We start from the raw sequence: 25,448 nt of genomic DNA, 5'->3' as shown, positions 1-25,448 counted from the left end.
GAAAACTATACTCAGAACATATACAATGTTAATTTTTGGAATTTGAACTAAATTTAAAATTTATTTTAGCTTTTAGAAAAACTGGTCTTAGGGGTGAAAAAGACAGGGGCAAAAATCCATTGAATATTATGTGTAATTCATTTGTTTTCTACTTAAACTAACCTTCTAATTTTACAAAATTGTCGCGTGTTTACTAAATAAAATTAATTAAACACGACGAGAAAATAGTATAAAGTGCGTTAAAAAATAAAGAACGAAAGAACGGTTGCAACAAAATATGACATATGTTGTGAAATTGAAGGAGTACTTTAAATAAAGGTACAAAAACTTGGCAGTGTAAATAGAAAACAGGTAAACTTAACATAATATTCAATTTTCCTTGATAAAAGCTCTTTAAAATTTATTAAAATATTTGAAAAATAAGATTATTTGTCATGTAAATAAAGGAAAACTATAAAAATACCAAAATTAATAACATATTTTAATAAAATCGCGAGGTGGCTTTTTCCCCCCACCAGGTGGTACAAAAAAGCCACTTGCGGAGCTTTCGTAAAACTCTTATAACTTAGTCCTTTCATGGGATAAAAAATATTTCCGTGAAGAATATTCAAGCTTAATAACTAAACTTTCAATGCCAATTGGAAATTTAAGAAAAAAATTTTAAATTCAGATTTTATAAATTAAAATGTAAAAATGTGACTATTTTACTCTGTTCTACTCTATTGAAGGATTTTTAAAGGAAAGAGAAATTAAATCTAAATTAACATATTTTTTTATTATCATGGAAAAATTACTTCACATTTTTAACAAAACTTGTGATAATTTATACATTTGTTAACTGAAGTTGATGAGTTCACATCACCTTAATGTTCTCCTGAAATCAAAACAAATTTTATAGTTATCCGAAAAATTGCAGAAGATATATTCAGTATTCACTCACTTCTAAGCTGCTTACGTATTTTTCAGATATTTTTACCTTTCAAATATTTTGATATTTCCGTATAAATTATGGTATTGAATGCAGCGTCTAATGATTTCTTTGTAATTCTATCGTTTTTTAATACATCCTTCAAAAATGCTGTAAACAGAAATTTGTTTAATATACACAACCGCAGAAAATTGTCAGTACTATTGCAAGCACTCGGCTTAAAAAAGCTAGTTTTTAAAGCATACTTTTTTTAGTGAAAACAAATGTTAAGAATTAAACCATTGGATTTTTGGAAATTCTGAGAAAATTTTTTAAAATGTTTTTTATCTTAAATCAAAGTTGAGTTTTAAGTGATGACATCTATTTATTTAAAGTTTCAATTATATATCATAAAAGTTAAGATGTAATAGCTTTCGAATGTTACATTTTTTAACTGTCTAAAATTTGTTTTTACTGAAAATCGTGATATAAAGGATTGCTGTTTTTGAGCCGTGCGTGTACAACCGCACCTAAAATGTTTAAAGGTTATGTATGAAATGTTATAAATTAGGCCAAGAGACGAAATTATACCTTCAACTTATTCAAATACAAAAAATAATAATTCATGTTCTAACATATTTTATTTAGTGTACAGCGGAACATAGATAAAAGTAAGAAGTTAACAAATTAAGAAACAAAAAGTAGACAACTGTCTAGTCAGTTAGCTAACTGAGGGATTTACTCATGCCAATAGACGAATACAGGCAAATATTAAGTTGCTTTGTCTTTTTGGCGCCGGTTAGCTAACCGTCTAGACGCTTAGCTAAATGGTAGATTCTTCTACTTGGTTACGATATATGTGACCGCGTCTGAGAAAAGGAACCTTATGACCAAAAAAATCAATTTTAGATTTAAATGTTTTTTTACACTTTAAGTCCTTAAAATGGAGGTCATGAGGTATCTTTTCTCAAACGCGGTCACATATATAGAACGCTCTATATAAGGAAGGACAGACATAGTAGAAGCAATGGTCAATACGGCTGTCAAATCCAAAATTCCGGACAGTAAAAATATTTTTATGACTTAAAAACTAAAACCTGACAAGTGCGAGTTGAACTTGTAGTAAATCTGAGGGTTCCGTAAATGTAGCAAACTCAAATCGTTCTCATTCAATTTATCCTGAAGTCTAGATATAAAAAAACTAATAGAAAACTGCAGTTCACTAGGTTAAGCACGTTTCTAAGGAAAGGTTTTTGGGTTTAAAAAAATGACCATGAATTTTGCACCTACTGTCCTTAAATATGACCCTAACAGTGTTAAAAAATGCCCTAAACAAAAAATCGATCGGGGTCAAAACAAAATAATTGAATTTTTGTTTCAAAGTAACAGTAAGCATTTTGTTCAGTTTTAGAACGCTAAAATGTCGAATTCTAAAATTAGACATTTTAATCGTCTAGTTCGAATGTCGAATTTTTAGTTGGATATCATGGAGGATCCATGCACAGGAATCAATGTAAAGAAGTTCTACAGAAAACAAGCAACCTTTCTGAAGTTTTGCCAAGACATTTATAAAAGTTTGCAAATGCCTTGAAGCTTTTTAATGATGTAAGATTCTCATGTTATAGAAAAACCTACTGCTTTCTTTTGAATTAGATATCAAATCTTTTCAAAAGGCCTACTTGAATCTTTATATTGTAACAGTGTCAAAATTGAAGACACTTTTTAAGTCCTCGACCTTGACGTGGACGTGAAGCCCCCTTTTTATATATATATTTTCCTTTGGATAAAATGTTATTTTTTAGAAGGGGTAAAATCAATCTATGTAATTTTGATGAACACTTACTGTTAAAATTATTATTATTTTCATAAAAAAATTTATCTTAAAAGGATCCGACAGTATTTCCGAAAGTAAGAAAGAACTGATTACTGCCGTATTGTTTTTATTTAAGCCTATTAGATGCGACGAAAGTAGCGCAACCAAACCAATAAGGACTCTCAGAAGGAGCGAGCAGGGTTCAGGAAGCAGTCTTGAGGACAAATATTAAATAATGCAGCCAAAAGTTCTATCACAAGAACTATTATTATTAAACAAAAATTTGTTTTATTGTTTATGTTTATAAAATTAATTTTATTGTGTTATTGCAATGCTCCAGGCTCATTACGTGATAACTTAGTGTCACTAGTCCAAGATTAGCTGTTTTCCTTAAATTAATATTAGGAATAATATTAAGTCGCGCCTGCAAGGCCGCAACCCATTAGTCGTTACTCGTAGATGTATTAATCTACATTTATCGACAGGGTGGCTGTTGAGTAAGAGCCGCGTCTAATAGGCGAAAAGAACGAGCAGCCGAGGGGCGCTTGTTCTTCACGTTTTGCACGTCAAAGGCGACGGACTTATTTTTAAAGAAAGATTCTTTTGTTTTTGTTTTGTTTTAATTTGAGGCATTGGCCGGAAAGTAAAAGGAAAAATTATTAAGGAGGAATATTTGAATATTTAGTTATGGCAATAAGTCAGAGCCTTGATTGTTAAAAACTAAAAAATTAAAAAGAAATTCATTTGTTTTTATGCTCTCGCATCCATGAGGGAATTTCGAGATTTTGTTTATTTTATGTAATTTCTAAACTTTTTCTAAATGATAATAAATGTGATTCTGTGTTAATTTAAAAATATATATGTTTGTATTTATTTATTAATGGTCACCACTCGAATTCACGTCCAGCCGGAATATAAATTATATTTTCTGATTTCACTAATCAAGATTTAAATCGCGTAAATTTTATAAATATGGCCATTAATTATTTGTATATATATGTTATACAAATAATTATTAAATTGCCAGGCGCTCGTAAATCGCGAGCAGCCTTTATAATTTGTCAATTTGTTTGAGGTTAACCCGAGACTTCGATTTCCAAAAAGGAGTTATTTTCATTTCTAATTAGATATAAGAATTGACAAGCTATAAATGGCGCCCAACAAAAATGTGGTGACTATCGGGTAAACGAATAATTAAGCACAGAATAGCATTTCACAGAAAAAGAAAAAATATGATCATTGCATTTTATTACTCTATCAATGTTTTCTTAACTTTTATGTTCTCTCTTTTTCTCCTAACCTTACTTTCCATCAGTGTAAAACTTTAAACTAAATGCAGCATAATCATGCGCATTTTCGCTTTTAATTGACAAGCCCTGTTTAAAAATCTAAAACGCCCTATACGTCATTACTTAACATAAAATATAGCATTCTTATAATACATATTTAATATACAAATGACTCGCGCATTGCCTCAATTAATGCAAAATTTTCTTTTCTACAAAACATGTGCTTAGAGACGCCACGTATGTGTTAGACAGAGATCGGTCCTCTCCGTCAAACCAATACACCTTTGTCGCGTTCCCCTCGTATAAAGCAACAAGTATTCCGCGCACGTGCGCTAAAGGAGAAAGTTTCATTTCTTTCCCCTACACTACATAGAAAGAAATTCTTGCTCTCTCTCGCACTACAGTAGATGCTTGATGAGAAAGGCAAGAAACAGCTGCAGCCATATTGCCGTTACCATCTCCACACAGCCACTCGCGCAACGCAGTAGTCGCTTTAGACGAAGTACACGACGTTCCAGAGTATCCGACATTTTGAATCGCTCTCCCCTCTCACACTGCGCTCCTCTCCTCACACACATGTTACTGTGGCCGTTTTCAGCATGGTCATGGATCGCGATGGATCGTGATCCAGATCACTTTTCCTATGCTGTGATTGGTTACTTTGTGATCCGGATCGCGATCCATGACCATGCCGAAAACAGCCTGTATTAGTCCCACTATTAGAAGTATATATAGATATACTCCTCATAGAGACAATTTAAATATACCAAAATACAGAAAATAAGTCCAAAAATAAAGTCATAATAATTAGACAATAATTCGTGAAGCATATTGCTAATAATTTTAACTTAATTTAATAGCAATAATCAATAAAATATTTTAAATAAATACTATTGATTATAAAAACGATGACAGTTGAAATTTAATTTTCTTTCAATTGCCGAGTTAACAATAAAAATAAAGAAAAATACACTTCTTTTTCTTTAATAATTCTTTTATTAAATATTAAAAGAGAATACTTTTCTATAAATAATAGCAGTTTTTTTAAAATTAATTAACGCTACGTTAAATTTATATAAAGAAAAGAAGTTACAACAGTCGGAGTAAGATGAGAAAAATTAAATAAAGTTCTTAATTACTTTTTCTAATTGACTTAATTGATTGATTTAAATAAATGATTGGATAAATTAATTTAAGTAATTGATTTAGATTTTGAATAAATCTTTAAAGTTATTGATAATAAAATTTAAATTAATACTTATTTTATCTGTAAAATTAATGCAATTTAAATACATCAAATTTTAAAACTCAATGAATTGAAAAATGATTGATTCAATGATTAATTGAAATAATAAATTTGAATAGTTAATCTGAATAATTAATTTGGATTTAAATAAATCTTTTAAATCTTAAATAATAAAATTTAAATTCAGATTTATTTTGTTTGTGAAATGAGAATTTTTTTAGAACTTTAAAATAAAATTCTTCTTTTTCTCTTTCGCATTTTACTGTGACGGTGACACTTCTTATCTTCTCAAACATTGCTTCTAAACAATAAAAATTTTTTATTTACAATATATTGAAACATAATTCATAAAATTAGATATTTTAATTTTTCTTTCTGTTTAATAAAATAGAAGCAATGCCCACTACAGAAGAAAAAATTAATTGGCTATTCTCACTTAGTGAAACTGATTTGCGTAGACTCGCTATCGAGTTCTACGTTAATCCAACTGGTACGACTCCAATTGTGAGAGAAAGACTCCTACGGTTCTTACAAAGACGAGACGGCTTTGACACAATCCCGTGGAATAATCAAGAAGATAGCTACTATCCGGAAATCCCTGATGTTTTAGATGACCAATCATCTGATTTTGAGCTTCCTCTAAATACAAAAGCACAAAATACTACAACACATCAAAAAAGCAACACACACGTTGTAGTAACAACAATTACTACAACAACCACTGCTACAGCGGGTACATCTGGAAATGTCACGTCCACGTATCCTTTTCTTCCGATGGTGTCTTCAACCTTTATAAATCCTTCTCGATTTCCTCCACCTATCTGCCAAGCGCTAACAAGCAGCTGTAACGTGCATTACTCCTCACAAGCGAATAGCCAAATACCAATAAACACGACGTTTTCTCATGATCACACATTTCCGCATCATAATTATTTTCTAAATTCTTCAACCGATGCTCAAAATCCATACGAAAACATCGCGTTTAACAAACAACCACAATCAACAACATTTTTTCCATGTAGCGCAAATGTGCAGCCCCCAACACCACCAAATATAAATATGCTCAATTCATTCAAAGTTCATTCCGATCTAGATTCGGAGACGAAAATTTTGAATATAGAATCCGTGATCAAATTAGGCTGCGCACTCAAGGCGCGCATGAGAAGATAAAAGACTATTTAACTTGCTTAATAGGATTATATAATAAACTCAATAGGTCCACACCAATAGAAGAGCAACTCGACTATGCTCATAGGGGACTTAGAACAGAATACAAAAAAGTAATTAAAAGAAACGAAGTTTCCGACCTACAACGCTTAGCACAAATAGGTCAAGAATGGGAAGCAGAGTGGGCTACTTTCAAAGAGTACAAACCCCCACCCACACCCGAAGCCTCATTTTTACCAGAATTTGCATACAAAGGGGAAACTAGTAGTAAAAATAATAAACAGTCTTTAAAAGTAGCTGCTACTACAACCAGCGAAAAACAAAATTCGATAAATTTACCAACAGATAGCGAATGTTCTGTCCTGTCACATAATCCTAATAAGGAAACAAATACTAAAAAGCAAAACTCATCGAAATCTAACGGTAAAAATAAAAAAGCGCAAGTAAAAGCAGCTCCCCCTAATGACACACCGGTATCAGCTATCAACGCAGATAATTCCCACTTAATTTGTAGGAATTGTTTGTCACATGGCACCCCAGGTCCACACGGCCATTTCGAAATCGAGTGTCCAAAAGACAAATTACACTACTGTTTCCGTTGTGGTAGACGAGGAGTAAAAGCTCCAGATTGCACAACTGCTTAATGTAAATCAAAAAGTAAAAAGGGAAACGAAAAGAGAGCTCAGTGAAGCAGGTCATCACTGAACTCTCTTCTAAACAAACTGACCTACCCGAGTTATCAAACCTACTAGCTGAACTAAATTTGTCGCCGTTGATGGAGTCTGGGGGGGAAAAGGCGCATCCTGCTAGCCAAATAAAGTTCGACCCCACATTGTCACAAGAGATAGATTGTTCAGCAGTAACAATTAGTAATATTACCGAACGTTTCTTTGTTAAAATCAAAATTGGTGATAGTAATCTTAAAGCTTTGATTGACACGGGTTCATCTAGGTCAATACTAAGCGAAACAAGTTTTCAATTAACTAAACAATTAAATAAAAATTTCAAAACCTCAAACGTGAAAGCCATTATTTTTCCAAACGGTAACACACAATCCACATTAGGACAAATCGATTTGCCATGTGAGATAGGGACGGTAACAAAAAAAATTCCTTTCGTAGTAGTGAAAAACTTTAATTACGAGTGCATCCTAGGAATAGATGCAATTCGCATATTTAAACTTTTGGTCGATGGCGCATCGAATACAGTAAGGATGATACCAAATATAGAATCCTTCGCGCCTGTTATTGACCTTATTTCTTTTCCAGAAAACCGCGAAGGCGATGAATGTTCCGCTCTCAAAGAATTAACAAGCGAACAGATTGATTTAGTCGAGAAGTTTTTAAAAATGTATGCCCCCACTCCAACTAAGTTAGGTAGGACTCACTTAATCGAGCATAAGATTAATGTAGAAGGTCACGAACCTATTAGGGCAAAATCTATTAGAAGGTCCCCGGCTATCATGGACGAGATGTATAAACTTATAGACAAACTCGTGGCCTTAGATATAATAGAACCCTCTAAGAGTGGGTGGAACTCACTTATTGTTATGGTACGTAAACCTAACGGTACCTATCGATTATGTATCGATTATCGAGACGTAAAAAAAGTCTCGAAAAAAGATGCATATCCGTTACCCCCGATGTCAAATATTTTAGATAAATTACAAACAGCAAATTACATGTCGACAATTGATCTCGATCAAGCTTCCCACCAAACTCCGTTGGAAATTCAAAGCCGAGAGATCACGGCGTTTTCGGTTTCTGGAAGGGGTCATTTTCAATATAAAAACTATGCCATTTGGCCTCACTGGCGCTCCGGCATCCTTCCAGCGCCTTATAGATAAGATCATAGGTCCAGAAATGGAACCCTATGCATTTGCTTATTTAGACGATATCGTGGTGGTGACGGAAACATTCGAGGACCACCTCAAATGGCTTAAAGAAACGTTAGAGCGCATTAAAGATGCCGGACTTACAATTAATCCGGATAAATGCTCTTTTTTCGCAATGAGATAAAGTATTTGGGATTTGTAGTCAACAACGAAGGAGTCAAAATAGACCCTGAGAAATTGGCTCCAATTCTTGAGTACGAAGCACCTCAAAACATTCGTCAATTGCGCAGGTTTCTAGGGTTTGCTTCTTGGTACCGGCGCTTTTTACCAAATCTAGCAACAGCAGCCGAACCTCTTACTCGTGTGCTCAAATCCAAGCAGGTTTGGGAATGGACTGACGAGCAGACAGTGTCATTCGACTCGATTAAGAGAGCTTTAACTTCAGCTCCAGTAGTCGCATGTCCTGACTTCTCGCAGCCCTTCACTCTGCAAACGGATGCGAGCGCATCGGAATTAGGCGCGGTTCTTATACAAGTGCTGGAGGATAAAGAGCGCATAATTGCCTATGCAAGCCGTACTTTATCGAGCTCAGAACGTAACTATTCAGCCACTGAAAGAGAGTCCTTGGCGGTCGTCTGGGCGATTAAAAAGTTTAGAGAGTATCTTGAGGGTTTCTACTTTACGGTTGTGACTGATCACCACAGCCTGAAGTGGTTAAGATCTCTTAAGGATCCAACTAGTCGCCTAGCCAGATGGTCGCTAAGTTTCTCTGAGTATGATTTTGAAATACAATATAGAAAGGGTTCGCTAAATGTTGTCCCAGATTTTCTATCGCGTATGGATCAAGACAAAGAAGTTACATAACCAGTTTCTTCCATAGAGGAAACTAAAGACGAGTGGTATAGAAAGAGAAAAACAGACGTACAACGCCATCCACATGCATTTCCTAATTGGAAAATAGAGAACAATATATTATATTATCATCAGAGCAATGAGATCATTGACTTCACTGTCCCTGATCTCAATGCTTGGAAACTCGTTCCCTATAAAGAACTCCATTCGAAGGTTTTAGGCGAGGCACATGATGAGTCTCAAGCCGGTCACCAAGGAGTCGATCGCACATTTCGCCGTGTCTCACTCAGGTACTATTAGCCCAGTTATACCGTGACGTAGCAAAATATATTAAGCTTTGTAAAATTTGCCAAACGTGTAAGACTGAGCCAAAGAAACCAGTCGGTGAAATGGGCCATCGCGTTATCGAGCAGCCGTGGTATATGGTAGGCGCTGATATCATGGGCCAATATACTCCTTCGTCTTCCCAACATCAGTATATCCTGATTTTTCAGGATTTCTTTACTCAACGTAAGTGGGACGACTACTCGCAGACTTCCGTTTCGCGTTTAATACGGCCCATCACTCATCCCTCGACACTTCACCAGCATTCCTTAACTTGGGGCGGGATCCCTTACCATCGGAAACATTATTTGAAAAGTTAGTTCTAGAATCTCAACAGCCCTCCTTTTCCGGAAATGTCGACACCTGGGGAGAGAGAATGCAAAAAATTAAGGCAGTGCGCGACTTAGTAAAATTGCACATAGATAAAGCTCATTCAAAGCAAGCACATAATTATAATTTACGGCGTCGTCCGCATAAATATAAAATAGGCGATAAAGTTCTCCAAAAGGACCGAACACTATCTTCAGCGCAGAAGGGTATTACCGCTTCGCTGCTACCAGTGTATAGTCTGGAAGTTTATACAATTTCTAAGGTGTTATCAGATATGGTTTATCAGCTGATGGATAGTAAAAGAGATGTTATTCCTCTTACTTGCCATAGCAAAGACCTCAAACCCTATTATGCCTCAGAACATTCGGATTCCTAATTCTTTGAATGAACTTTTTATAGGAGAATATCGAGTTCAACGAATACCAACCGGAAGTCCTCCCAGTTAATATCGTCTTAAAGTTAGTCTACCTGTATGCCATTTTTGGTCCTTGGCCAGAAGTAATTTACGTAGGCAACCCAGATTTTAAAATAATAAATTACTGGGGTCAATATCATCTGTTTAACCGTACTAACCGTGAGGCCATTGTGGATAACCCGATAAGTGAGGAAGAAGTAGAAACGGTTAACGTCCCCGAACCCGAAGAATCGGCAGCCGAAGTAGCGCCTAATGTCCCTCGTCGTAGAATGAGAGGATGTCGTGCAGGTCGTAAGGTGCGCGAGCGTAAAGAAGCCGCTAAATGGGATCTGCTCTGTCAGGAAGAAGAGCTTATGAAACGTTGGAGGGTTTCTCGAGACAATATTGAATGGTATAAATTCCATTCTGGGGGAAAATGAATGAATCCTATTTGTTAAAGTTGATCCATACATTTGTCTTGACTTAAATTTACTAACTTTTTCTTTTCTCCAATTCTGTTTACGTTTATTCTTTTCTTCCTACTATTACTATAAAATGTAAATGATTTATTTTTTTAACTACTTATAAGGTTTAAACAAGTACTTAAAATATTTTGTAATTTTCATTATTTCATAATAAACTCTTTCAATTTACTTTACCTGTTGTCATTGTTATTAATTTAAGTTATAACAGAATTCAGGAAAGATTTACTCTTGGATCCGAGAGATAGAATTGATTAATAGATTCAGACAAAAATATTATCTCGTCAAGTAGCAGTCAAGCGTTCTGGCTTCATCCCACATTTTCGGTCTGGGAAGGGGTGTTGTAACAGTGTCAAAATTGAAGACACTTTTTAAGTCCTCGACCTTGACGCGGACGTGAAGCTCCCTTTTTATATATATTTTCCTTTGGATAAAATGTTATTTTTTAGAAGGGGTAAAATCAATCTATGTAATTTTGATAAACACTTACTGTTAAAATTATTATTATTTTCATAAAAAAATCTATTTCAAAAGGATCCGAGAGTATTTCCGAAAGTAAGAAAGAACTGATTACTGCCGTATTGTTTTTATTTTTTGTTTAAGTCTATTAGATGCGACGAAAGTAGCGCAACGAAACCAATAAGGACTCTCAGAAGGAGCGAGCAGGGTTCATGAAGCAGTCTTGAGGACGAATATTAAAAAATGCAGCCAAAAGTTCTATCACAAGAACTATTATTATTAAACAAAAATTTGTTTTATTGTTTATGTTTATAAAATTAATTTAATTGTGTTATTGCAATGCTTCAGGCTCATTACGTGATAATTTAGTGTCACTAGTCCAAGATTAGCTGTTTTCCTTAAATTAATATTAAGACTAATATTAAGTCGCGCCTGCAAGGCCGCAACCCATTAGTCGTTACTCGTAGATGTATTATTCTACATTTATCGACAGGGTGGCTGTTGAGTAAGAGCCGCGTCTAATAGGCGAAAAGAACGAGCAGCCAAGGGGCGCTCGTTCTTTACGTTTTGCACGTCAAAGGCGACGGACTTATTTTTAAAGAAAGATTCTTTTGTTTTCGTTTTGTTTTAATTTGAGGCATTGGCCGGAAAGTAAAAGGAAAAATTATTAAGGAGTAATATTTGAATATTTAGTTATGGCGGTAAGTCAGAGCCTTGATTGTTAAAAACTAAAAATTAAAAAGAAATTCATTTGTTTTTATGCTCTCGCATCCATGAGGGAATTTCGAAATTTTGTTTCTTTTATGTAATTTCTAAACTTTTTCTAAATGATAATAAATGTGATTCTGTGTTAATTTAAAAATATATATGTTTGTATTTATTTATTAATGGTCACCACTCGAATTCACGTCCAGCCGGAATATAAATTATATTTTCTGATTTCACTAATCAAGATTTAAATCGCGTAAATTTTATAAATATGGCCATTAATTATTTGTATATATATATGTTATACAAATAGTTATTAAATTGCCAGGCGCTCATAAATCGCGAGCAGCCTTTATAATTTGTCAATTTGTTTGAGGTTAACCCGAGACTTCGATTTCCAAAAAGGAGTTATTTTCATTTCTAATTAAATATAAGAATTGACAAGCTATAATATAGTCACTCCCAAAGTTCATGCTGTTTTTTGCCACGTTCCAGAATTTTGTAAATCTAAAGGAACTGTATTAGTGGTTTATTCAGAACAAGCAAGTGTAGTAGTAAAACTTTTAAAGCTATTTATCACTTACATTATTATTGACAAAAAAAAAAAATTAAAAAAAAATTAAAAAAGAAACAGATGTCATTTGGTCACAACCCCAGGGTGAAGAAATGGGAGTTTCAGGTAATCTACACTAAAAAACAGATATTGTTAATTCTGACATACGAGTATGGTTAGGGCTTTTGTCTGAAATATACGTACAGTATATGTGAGAATATTTTTTATGAAATCTACACATGAAAATACATAAATAATGTAAAACTACAATGAGTGTAAATACGCGAAAGCACCCCTGATTTTTTTACTTTTGACAGCCGTAATGGTATTACCATTTAATTTTTTTGAAAAACGCCTACCGCACTATTGCCAAGATTTAAATACTACTACAAGAAATTGCTGCCATCTATAGCTTTGTTAGGTGAGTGACATTAAGATCTCATCTTTGTAATAATAATTTTAACTAATGAATATTTAATAATCATTTGAGTTCAATTCTTAAAATATAAAACAAATAATTTCACAACTGTGGCCCCAAATACGGAAAAATGGTAAAATGTAAATATTCACACGAGTTTTCGATGAAAATTAGTCAAAGATAATTCGATGCAGAATTCTACTATAAATAAGTTTAAAGTGCGATCTCAACGCAAAAGGTAAATTATTATTCTTAGAGTAATAGAATGATGGAATAAAGATGAAGATGGTAAACGAATCCGCATTATGTCATTAGTAGAAAATTGCCAATGTTAAGATTGTTCCGATGGAAATTGTTAAAACTATTATTATTTCATAAGAAGTAAAAAAACTCACTTGAAGATTTACATTTTACCTTTTTCGATATTTCGGACCACTGTGCACCGTCATCTTGAAGAAGACGAATGTAAGAATTTCAGAAGCCGTTAATCACTTCAATCCATTAAACAAAGTTTTGTTCTCACGGCAAAAAATTGTACGATATGTGTTGGAATACAACGATAATTATTAATATCAATGTTAGAAATGAATCTTGAAGGAAAATTGTGTGGAAAGGGAAACCAGGTAAATGAATTACCTGAGTCCCACTTAGGGTTGGAATTTTTCGTTAGTCGTACAAAAACGTTCCTGCGGTAAATACATAAAGTTGTACGGTTCAAAAATAAAGTAAAGCCTAAAGAATCCATTAAATCTATGTTAAACATTAAATTCTTAATTGTTCAATAAAGTCTCAATATTTGTATCTTAATTCCTTTATTTTGTCTCACACGTGTAATATTCCTACATATTTCCTGTAAGTTCCAACAGGTTATGGGTCCAGGTAGATAAAAGAAAAGGAATAAAGTGTTAAAATAAAGTTTAAGTGAATTTTAACTTCAAGAAAACGATTAAAATAAAGAACAGTGTACCAAGAGATATTAAGCTCAAGTGACAACTCGGACATTAAAGTGAATTGAATAAAAGTGACAATTTAAAGTTTAAAGAATTAACTATAATAATCGTCGTATTCTGTCCATTCTGTCCAGTCTCTCCTGGTCTGTCCAGTCTGTCCACACTTGAAGTCAGACTATTGTGCATGCTTTTGTTTTTTTGATATATTCTGATAGATAATATTATACGTCATTATTTTTTCACTAATTTTTTAATTTAATAATATTATTTTTATTTCTCAAATAATTCAAAAATATTTTTATTAATTTAAAAAAATTATTAATGTTATTATATTATTCATTATTTCTTTTGTTTCTAAACAATAAATCCTGCAAAATATTTTCTTTTTTTATATGAAAAACTTAATTACTTGACAAAATTTTGACTTCTTCCCTAACCCTAAAGAAAATTCTGATACACTCCAAAAATGATTAGACACTCAAAAAATGTTCTATTACATTTATTTACCAATTTCTGAAATTATTTAAACACATCAATAACTTCTTCTCTAAATAAATTTTAATCATTATTATTTTCTCACAGGAATAAATTATTTTTAATAATTTTTGAAAAAAGTTCTTTGAGAATTTTAAAATCCATTTGTTTACAAATTAATTTTACGAAATTTAAATTATACAGAAATTCTTCAATTAAATACGAATTAAAAAATAAACACTTCAAATAATTTCAGGATAAAATTTAATTAAACTTTTTTAATATAATTAATTCCACAGAATTGTTAGTTATAAGTATGAAAAATACAAATTTTTAAAGAATTTAATTTGAAACCATTTTAAAATTTAATTGTTTCTTAAAATTCATGCTAAATATTTATTAGATAATTCAATAATTTAAATGCAAAAATAAATAATTTATTTAATATTTAAAATTTCTTAAAATTGAAGTCTCATAAAGAATTTTATCAAAACATTTTTAAATCATTGATTTCTTTAAACGATTTTTCATAAAATTTTTAAGAACAATTACATTTTTCGATGAATTTGATTAAAATTATATTAAAAATAATTTAAACTCTGCCATGAGTTTTATTTATGAAAATAATTGAATTCCTAAAAGAAATTTTATAATTTATAAAAATAATTAAATTATTGCGAAGAAATTTATAAAAATATTGTAAATAATAGATTTCTTATTAAATTTTTAAAAATAATTGACATTTTGACGAGAATATTAAAAAATTCTTGAACATAATTGAATTTCTGCGAAAAATTTTATTACTTTTGAAAATAATTGCATTTATGCAATCAGTTATAAATTTACAAAAATTCAATTTATTATTGGGAGGCTTAAAAATGAATTTTGTGCAAAAATTAATTTTGTGCAAAGTTAGCAAAGCATTCAAAATTCTTGCTCACCAATTTTTTTAGTTTTTTTGTTATTTGTAACAGGAATTTGTCGTAAATTACTGAAGTAACATTTTAAAAAACTTTAACTAATTCATTTTTTCACCCCGAGTCAACAACCTGACTCGGGGTGATCGATAATTTCAACTCTATTATTTAATTAATTCATTTTTTGAAGGCACAAGTAAGGCACTTATAAAATTGTATGCAAAGTTAGTAAAGCAGTGATAAATTTTGTAAATTTTAATTTTTAACGAAATTTATTTTTCTTACTAAACGAAAAAGTAGACATAATTTGATAATTTCTATTTTATAATCATAATTTTCGCACAAAATTTTGTTTTTTTAAATATTTGAATTCATTTTTGTGATTACACATGTGTAATCCCGTTTTTATTGTTTATAGGCATTATTATTAATTATCTATTGACACTAAGAGAAACTACACGCGCGTTTGTTTAGCTGTTACATATACAATAATTTAAAAGGTTACATTTTTGTAATTTTTTATAAATTTTTCGAACAATTTTTTATTGAAATTTTGTAAAGATAATTTTATTTCTTTTGAGTAATAATAATAATAAATTTAATACTTCAGTTGGCGGGCGTGACAGTTGCTACTTATTTATATTACTTAATAAAAAAATTTTAAATACAAATTTCATAAAATTCAATTATTTCTTTAATTTTTAAATAAAAAATTATTCCAAAATAAGTCATAAAAATAATGTTTTCTCGACAGTTTTTCAATAATTAAATTATTTAAAAAATATAAATTTTAAATCTGTAAAGTCTAATTATTGTTAAAAACAGGAAAAGTTTGAAATAAATAAAATCTTTTTAACGCTGAAGAATAACATTCAGAATTTTCTTATGACTTCTTGAAATTGAATATTATTCCAGCACTTTTGACAAAAATCTCTGGCTTTTTTCTAATTTTCCTAAATAAATTTAGAAAAATAGTGATTTTGTGTAGAATTCTTCTGAATAATGCAATTTTTTAATGTTAATGACATGAAAATAATATTATTTAATTTTGACTAGATAACTATTGGAAACAAAATAACAAATAAGTAATTAATTGTAATTAAATGTAATTTATTTTTGATAATTAATAAGTCAAAAATACTGTAATAAACATATCTTCCATTATCGTCTCATTGGCAATCACGCTTTTCTATGAACAATAGTCAACCTTAAAATATAACATGCTTAACGAAATAAAAATTTAAGTCTTATTTTCATGTGACGTGTAATGTAAAAATTACATTATTGTTATATATGTTAAAAGTGAAATAAGAAACTTCACGCGCGCTTTAGCCCGCGTTATTTGTGCTAGTTTTAAGTAATAAAGTGTTTGTTATTTTACGATGGCTCAAAGTTTTCGCCCAAGTTTCCAAATAGAGAAGCTGAACAATAATAACTACGCCGTGTGGAAATATAGAGTTAAACAAATGCTTGTTAATTTAGAAATATGGTCAGTGGTAAATGAAGAAATTCCAGCAACTACAGCAACTCCGGACGCGACTTGGAAAAAGAAGGGCGATCAAGCTTCTTTCACCATAGGTTTGCTCGTAGATGATAACCAATTAGTTCACATTATCAACGCCAAGTACGCAAAAAACGCATGGAAAGCTCTAGAAGATTATCACCAAAAGTTTTCAGAAGCAAGTATTGTTCATCTCTACAGAACTTTATGCAGAATGCGTTTAAATGAAGATCGTGATATGGAGGACCATGTCAATAAAGTGCAAAATACGGTAAACAGACTAAATGCTTTAGGTGAAGAAATCAGAGATAAGTTTGCGGCAGAAATGTTACTAGAAACTCTACCAGATTCGTACGATACGTTAGTGACAATGTTAGAAGGTAGACAAGAAGCCCTTTCATTGTCGTTAGCAAAAAGTAAATTAATCGGCTAGTTGAAATCCTGCGCATAATTTGCGCCAATGTTGCGGTTATCAGGTTCCGGAACCAGAAATTTTTTTTACTTATACACGTTACTTCAAACGACAAATGAAGAAGTTTCCAATAGTTTTTAGACGGGACAACATAATAGGGCGCTAGATAGGCAAACTCAAAGATTGTTATTTTAAACAAAACTAACTCCGGAACATAAAAAAATTTAATACTCCAGTATGTAAATTAAATTAAAAATTAATTCTAATAACAATAGTTTTTAGACGGAACAACATAACAGGGCACTAGATAGGCAAACTCGAAGACTGTTATTTTGAATAAAACAAACTCCGGAACATGAAAAATGTTAAAACTCCAGTATGTTGATTAAAATAAAAACTAATTCTAATTGAAATAATGTTTATTCTGTTCAACATAACCAGGCGCTAGATAGGCATTTTGAACATTTATTATGATGTATAAAACTAACTCCGGAACATGAAAAATGTTAAAACTGCAATATGTTAATTAAATTAAAAATTAATTATAATTACAATAGTTTTTAGACGGGACAACATAACAGGGCGCTAGATAGGCAAACTCAAAGACTGATATTTTGAATAAAACAAACTCCGGAACATGAAAAATGTTAAAACTCCAGTATATTAATTAGAATAAAAACTAATTCTTATTTCAATAGTTTTTAGACGGGCCTACATAACAGGGCGCTAGATTGGTAAATTAAAAGACTGCTATTTTGAATAAAACAACTCCGGAACATGAAAAATGTTACAACTCTAGTATGTTGATTAAAATAAAAACTAATTCTAATTGAAATAATGTTTATTTGGTACAACATAACCGGGCGCTAGATAGGCATTTTGAACATTTATTATGATGTATAAAACTAACTCCGGAACATGAAAAATGTTAAAACTCCAATATGTTAATTAAATTAAAAATTAATTCTAATTACAATAGTTTTTAGACGGGACAACATAACAGGGCGCTAGATAGGCAAACTCGAAGACTGTTATTTTGAATAAAACAAACTCCGGAACATGAAAAATGTTAAAACTCCAGTATGTTGATTAAAATAAAAACTAATTCTAATTGAAATAATGTTTATTCGGTTCAACATAACCGGGCGCTAGATAGGCATTTTGAACATTTATTATGATGTATAAAACTAACTCCGGAACATGAAAAATGTTAAAACTGCAATATGTTAATTAAATTAAAAATTAATTATAATTACAACAGTTTTTAGACGGGACAACATAACAGGGCGCTAGATAGGCAAACTCGAAGACTGTTATTTTGAATAAAACAAACTCCGGAACATGAAAAATGTTAAAACTCCAGTATGTTGATTAAAATAAAAACTAATTCTAATTGAAATAATGTTTATTCGGTTCAACATAACCGGGCGCTAGATAGGCATTTTGAACATTTATTATGATGTATAAAACTAACTCCGGAACATGAAAAATGTTAAAACTGCAATATGTTAATTAAATTAAAAATTAATTATAATTACAATAGTTTTTAGACGGGACAACATAACAGGGCGCTAGATAGGCAAACTCAAAGATTGTTATTTTGAATAAAACAAACTCCGGAACATGAAAAATGTTAAAACTCCAGTATGTTAATTAAAATAAAAACTAATTCTTATTCCAATAGTTTTTAGACGGGACAACATAACAGGGCGCTAGATAGGTAAATTAAAAGACTGCTATTTTGAATAAAACAAACTCCGGAACATGAAAAATGTTAAAACTCGAGTATGTTAATCAAAATAAAAACTAATACTTATTCCAATAGTTTTTAGACGGGACAACATAACAGGGCGCTAGATAGGCAAATTAAAAGACTGCTATTTTGAATAAAACTAACTCCGGAACATAAAAAACTTTAATACTCCAGTATGTGAATTAAATTAAAAATTAATTCTAATTACAATAGTTTTTAGACGGGACAACATAACACGGCGCTAGATAGGCAAATTCAAAGACTGTTATTTTGAATAGAACTAACTCCGGAACATGAAAAATGTTAAAATTCCAGTATGTTGATTAAAATAAAAACTAATTCTAATTGAAATAATTTTTATTCGGTACAACATAACCGGGCGCTAGATAGTCATTTTGAACATTTATTATGATGTATAAAACTAACTCCGGAACATGAAAAATGTTAAAACTCCAATATGTTAATTAAAATAAAAACTAATTCTTATTCCAATAGTTTTTAGACGAGACAATATAACAGTGCGCTAGATAGGCAAATTCAAAATCTATTATGTTGTATTATACTAACTCCGGAACATGAAAAATGTTATAACTCTAGTATTTTAATTAAAATGAAAACTAATTCTTATTCTAATAATTTTTAGATGGCACAACATACGCAAGATAGGCAAAGTCAAGGTCAGTTATTTTGAATAAAACAAACTCCGGCAAATGAAAAATGTTAATTTTCCTGCATGTTAATTCAAATAAAACTCATTCTTATTCTAATAGTTTTTAGATGTTTCGGTGTTTGTTTTACTTAAAATAACAGTTTTGACTTCGCCTGTCTAGCACCCTGTTATGTTGCCCTGTCTAAAAACTATTGTAATAAGAATTAGTTTTTATTTTAATTAACATACTGGAGTTTTAACATTTTTCATGTTCCGGAGTTAGATTTATTCAAAGTAACAGTCTTTTAATTTTCCTATCAAGCGCCCTGTTATGTTATCCCGTCTAAAAACTATCGTAACAAGAATTACTTGCCATTTTAATTCACATACTAGAGTTTTGCCATTTTGTATGTTTCGGAGTTTCTTTTATTTAAAATAACAGTGTTTGAATTTGCCTATCTAGCGCCCTGTTATGTTGTCCCACCCAAAAACTGTTGGAAACTTCTTCATTTGTCGTTTGAAGTAACATGTATAAGTAAAAAAAATTTTCTGGTTCCGGAGTTTGTTTTATTCAAAATAACAATCTTTGAGTTTGCCTATCTAGCGCCCTGTTATGTCGTCCCGTCTAAAAACTATTGGAATAAGAATTAATTTTTTTTTAATTAACATACTGGAGTATTAAAGTTTTTTATGTTCCGTAGTTAGTTTTATTCAAAATAGTAGTCTTTGAATTTGCCTACCTAGCGCCCTGTTATGTTGTCCCACCCAAAAACTGTTGGAAACTTCTTCATTTGTCGTTTGAAGTAACATGTATAAGTAAAAAAAATTTTCTGGTTTCGGAACCTTATAATCGCAACATTGGCGCAAATTATGCGCAGGATTTCAACTAGCCAATTAATCGACGAATACAAAAGGCGGAAAAATAAGAATGCTCTAAATGAAGGCTACAGTAGGGAATCAGCAATGAAAGCTCAGGTGACATCGGAAATAGAATGTTTCTTTTGCAAAACAAAAGGACATTTTAAAAAGGAGTGTAAAAAATATAAAGTGTTAAAACAAAAGCAAGATTAAGCAAATACTGTTTCATATGTGGATAAAGATGACCAATTTGCTTTTACAACAAAAGACAATATGTGCTCAAAAGTGTGTAGTGCAAGTGAAAGCATAAAGGCCAATTTCTGGATCATTGACTCAGGAGCAACAAGCCACATGTGTAACGACAAGGAATTTTTTGAAAAATTCTGTTGTGAAAAGAAAGGGAAAGTGCAGTTTTCAGATAAAGCCGAATTTACAAACGTCGAAGGGATCGGTTCTAGGACACTTAGACTTGTAAACAACGGCAAAGAAATCGCATTAAAAGTGACAGATGTTTTGTACGTACTAAAACTGAGTTCAAGTTTATTGTCGGTAACTAAGTTAATAGAAAAAAGTTTTAGTGTACAATTCAAAGATAAAATTTGCAGTGTTATTAGCCCTACAGATGGAAAGGTGAAAGCAACAGCGGTCTTGACAAAAAAGAAACTCTTTGAGTTGCAGACTAAAGATTCGAGTGAAAAAGAAGTAATAAAAGTTAAAGAAGACATCCAAAATAAACATGCAGTGCAATTAAGGAAAGCAACATCAAGGCCCGTCAATCCAGGTATAAACGTCTCAGCCAAAGCATGGAAACAACGGTCAGTACAAATCCGGTAATATGGTGTATGTCGATTGGATCCAGGTAAATATAGATGAAAAGGGCAAAGGATTTGCAGAACAATGTTGTCAATAAAAATTCAGATGAAAAGCAAATAGAAGAAGAGTATCAAAGTTCAGGGAAAGAAACATGTGTAGAAAGTGCATCGGAATCAAATTATTCGTCAGAATCGTTTAAGTCAATCACTGACGATGAAAGTCATCACAAAAATGACAATGGGTTAAGAAGGTCGAGTAGGGATAATAAAGGTATACCACCGGAAATTTATATGGATTTATCAAATGTTAAAAAGTGAAATCAATAGAATAGCGATACAGAACAAAAAGGGGTACTAAAGACAATAATTTAAAGGACAATAAGTTTAGAGTTCAATTCTTCAGTGTATTTGCATACAATTAAATTTTAGTTAATGCTTTTATAGTTTTTCAAATGTGTAAAGTGTTCAATTTAGTTTTATATTATAAAATTATTTAATACAGAAAAAAATTATCGTTGAGGGAAAGTGTTGGAATACAACGATAATTATTAATATCAATGTTAGAAATGAATCTTGAAGGAAAATTGTGTGGAAAGGGAAACCAGGTAAATGAATTACCTGAGTCCCACTTAGGGTTGCAATTTTTCGTTAGTCGTACAAAAACGGTCCTGCGGTAAATACACTGTAAAAAAATCTGCTGTAAATTTACTATGTCCGACGTTGGAAAGTTTGGTCACTATGTCCGACGTGGTATTTTTACACGCCGACTGTAATCTACATAACCTGCAAATATTTTTTGAAATAATATTTTCAGTCGTAACTTTTTGTATTTATGAAATATAGCCCAAAACTTTTTGTAATATTATTATTTACTTATGAATTAGCATATACTTTCTATAAATGTACATTATATACACTTTTTTAGAGTTATTTATAAAAACTTGAAAATTTTTTGAAAATCTTAAAGGAATAAGAAAATTACATTCGCCATGTAATTGTACAGATCGTGCGACGTAATATTACGTCAAAGTGTAGAAATACACGCAATGTAAAAATACCACGTCGGACATAGTGATCAAATTTTCCTACGTCGGACGTAGTAAATTTACACAAAACTATTAAATTACATAGTCGTATAATGTAAAATTATTAAAAATAGTAAAACTACTTTTGGAACGAAATAAATTTACTACGTACAACCTATAATTTTGATGTGTGAAATTACAAGTTTCGTGTTATTTTACACCAGATTTTTTTACAGTGTACATAAAGTTGTACGGTTCAAAAATAAAGTAAAGCCTAAAGAATCCATGAAATTTATGTTAAACATTAAATTCTTAATTGTTCAATAATGTATCAATATTTGTATCTCAATTCCTTTCTTTTGTCTCACACGTGTAATATTCCTACATATTTCCTGTAAGTTCCAACAATGTGGATGACCAATATTAGGAATATATTTAATATAAAGGAAGACACAATCAACGTTGTGACCACATAATCCGATTCAGCTAAAATAAATTTAGGTTGGGTCCAATTTGTCAGACACATTGGAAATATACCGCTTTTATAAATTCTGTACTGATCATCGATTTTTATTTTCTTACAAGAAAAAAAATTAAAATAAAAGATACAAAATTAACTTAATCGGCGATCATCTATAAGTTTGGATGTTTGTGATACGATTTAAAATGCTGTTTTCTAGTTTTCATAGGCATATTGATTTTTTAATTTTTTAAAAACTCACCGTAGATGGTTATTTTAAAATTTGGTGGTAACTTTTTTGCTCCTTTCCTTCTTTGAGTTTCAATAAGGTTAAATTTACCTTTACCAATTAAATTTTGTAGTAGGATTCTCATTAACGGAACCAGCTTTAAATTAGATTCTTTCTTTATATCATCACGTACTGTTTCATTTATCCAAATATTTGACTTAGGCCATAACTCAACCTGCAACTCACAAACAGACATACACACAGATAGGAAATTTCATAAAATGATAATTGTGGCATTCTTATCTCAATTTTATTAGGTTGTGACTAATATGAATTTAAAGTTGCTTTATAAAGGCCAAATATTTAGGATATTTATTCCATTTACAAAATAGTAATATGAAACTGTTACCTTCCCTGCACTATCTTCAAATGGAAACAGTTCTTGCTAAAATGAAAAATTTTGGCATATTTTTTTTGTAACATTTGAATAAATGTTTTAGAAAATAATAAGGTACACTGAAAAAAAGGCGCTACTAGAAAATATAAGGCAATGCACCCTTTTTTTCTCACCCTGTTGAAAGTAGAAAGATAGAAGTAGATAAAAACTGATGGATAAAAATGGATAAAAGTTTTCTATCCTTACTAAGTATATACTTTGCATCTTTTAAAAATTATCTTTTTCTATCCAGAATTTTCTATCTATTCAAATCCATCCCAATAAAACATTTTTTTTATCATTTTATATCTGTTAATTTCTATCAATTTAGATCTATGTTAAAATTCTTTCTTATCCATTTCTACCCAGAGAAAGTTTTCTTATTTTATCAAAGTAAAAAGATAAAGTTACTAGATTATTGCTAGACCGCCATTTCAATACCTGCACATATCCTATAAAGCAAATCAAATTTAATTTTTTGCATTTTTTATTTATTTATTTGTAATATTCATTGGTGTTTCATGCTATGCATGACAGTAATTCACTTTTAAAAATGAATAAGCAGAACTGGGACATTTGAGGTTCTTTTGTTTGAATGCACTTGTTTCTGAACAGCATTAAATATTAATCACTTATTATTTTTAACGGTTTTAACGTCATTTTCTAAACCAATAGTTTAGTATGTACATTATTACTGCACATGGTCTGGTGCAAAGCCTTCAACTTTTCTCAACGAACGTAACCGAACGAATGAATCTCAAAATGTCGGACGCTATGATCAGCCGACAACCCTGACGTCAGTGATGCCAACTTTCATGCGCTTTATAATTCTGCTTTTAATATAGCATTTCAAATTTTTAAGATATTTTATTCAGATATGTAAGAAAATAAATATAAATATTATTAGAAAATAGAACATATGCATAAAATATATATTTTTTTAAAGGACTAAAGAACAAAAATTATTTCTAAAATATTTGTTGTAATAATTTAGGTGTATACAGTTGTCAAATACCGTTGAGTATTGTTATATAATATAATTCAATCACATGGTTAAAATAATTTATTTATATAGATAATTTTTTCAATATTTTTATATAACTGATATAAATTTTAGTTTGCAAGTTATCTATGTTATTCGATTGATAGTAAAATTAACTATTAGAAACAATTATAATAGATAGATTTGGATACAATAATGTTTGAAAGTCAAAGATATATTTAGTTCCAGACTAATGTAATTAAATAAAATTAGCCTATTGAAAAAAATTGTTTGAGATTTAATTCCAGAGATTTATATAGATATAAAACTCTAATTAGATCATGACATAGAAAATATTGAAGATTATTGAAAATAGATTATGTTTGATAAAAAATATGATTAAGAAAGATTGGTTTCCTCTTCGATTGAAACAGGTAAAGAAATTATAGATTAAGATAAAATTTAAGTGATTCGTATGGATGTGAAATACAATGGATAAATGTAGGGATTACAAGAGATTAACAAAGAAAAAACCAGAATAAATTTGGATAGAAAAGTTAAGATAAATAGAGGTTAATTAAATTTTGAATTAAGAATGTATTAATAAGGATTGAAGATTGGTTTGGATAAAATTCTTGAAATTTATTTGTATATAAATTTATGTGTATAAAAAAAGGATACATATGGATTGTCATGCATAACTATAGAATAAAAAAGGTATGACACGAATAAAATAAGATAGAAATAATCTATCTTTATTAATCTTTTGGATTAAAAAATATTAAATTGGATAGAATTTTTATCCATATACTTCCAACAGGGCAGTGCACTTATAAAACGCTTTGAATTATCATGTACCTGCAAGAGGTCACTGTTCTCGTTTGCTAATAGAAACAGATAAAATGCAAATATAAATCTACAAAAGAATTCAGAACATATTGTCGCTTGGGGGGTAAAATATATTATTTCAAAAACTTTTTTAAAGGTCTTACTAGAATGGGATATTTTGTGACTTATAGTAGAAGTAGTTTGGAGTATAAAGAACCAAAAAGTCATTGAGATAATGATGTGCCTCAATTTAGAAAAAAATAGCGTAACTTCAAACTTGCAATACAATTTTTCTTAAATTTTGACAACTTAAAAATTAACTTGATATAACATTTTTAACGAAGATTTTTATGTAAACATATAACAGGGTTTATTCTATACAATAA

At 30.7% G+C, this 25,448-nt stretch overlaps 1 protein-coding gene across 1 annotated transcript in view; it reads right to left on the bottom strand.

Annotated features, from left to right (window-relative positions):
• Window positions 1–754: 754 nt before the first annotated feature.
• The window catches only part of LOC122507657, a 65,263-nt gene continuing 40,569 nt past the window's right edge, over window positions 755–25,448 (bottom strand). The window contains exons 14-18 of the mRNA XM_043620489.1: window positions 25,093–25,118; window positions 23,226–23,261; window positions 22,850–23,051; window positions 977–1,078; window positions 755–874 (exon numbers count right to left, since the gene is read on the bottom strand). Of these exons, the coding sequence (XP_043476424.1) occupies window positions 864–874; window positions 977–1,078; window positions 22,850–23,051; window positions 23,226–23,261; window positions 25,093–25,118 (377 nt within the window). The 3' untranslated portion in view covers window positions 755–863. The remainder of the gene's footprint in view (window positions 875–976; window positions 1,079–22,849; window positions 23,052–23,225; window positions 23,262–25,092; window positions 25,119–25,448) is intronic.

Source organism: Leptopilina heterotoma, unplaced genomic scaffold (genome assembly GCF_015476425.1).
Source record: "Leptopilina heterotoma isolate Lh14 unplaced genomic scaffold, ASM1547642v1 Lhet_509, whole genome shotgun sequence".
NCBI classification, from domain to species: domain Eukaryota; kingdom Metazoa; phylum Arthropoda; class Insecta; order Hymenoptera; family Figitidae; genus Leptopilina; species Leptopilina heterotoma.
This window is presented reverse-complemented; position numbering and strand designations above follow the sequence as displayed.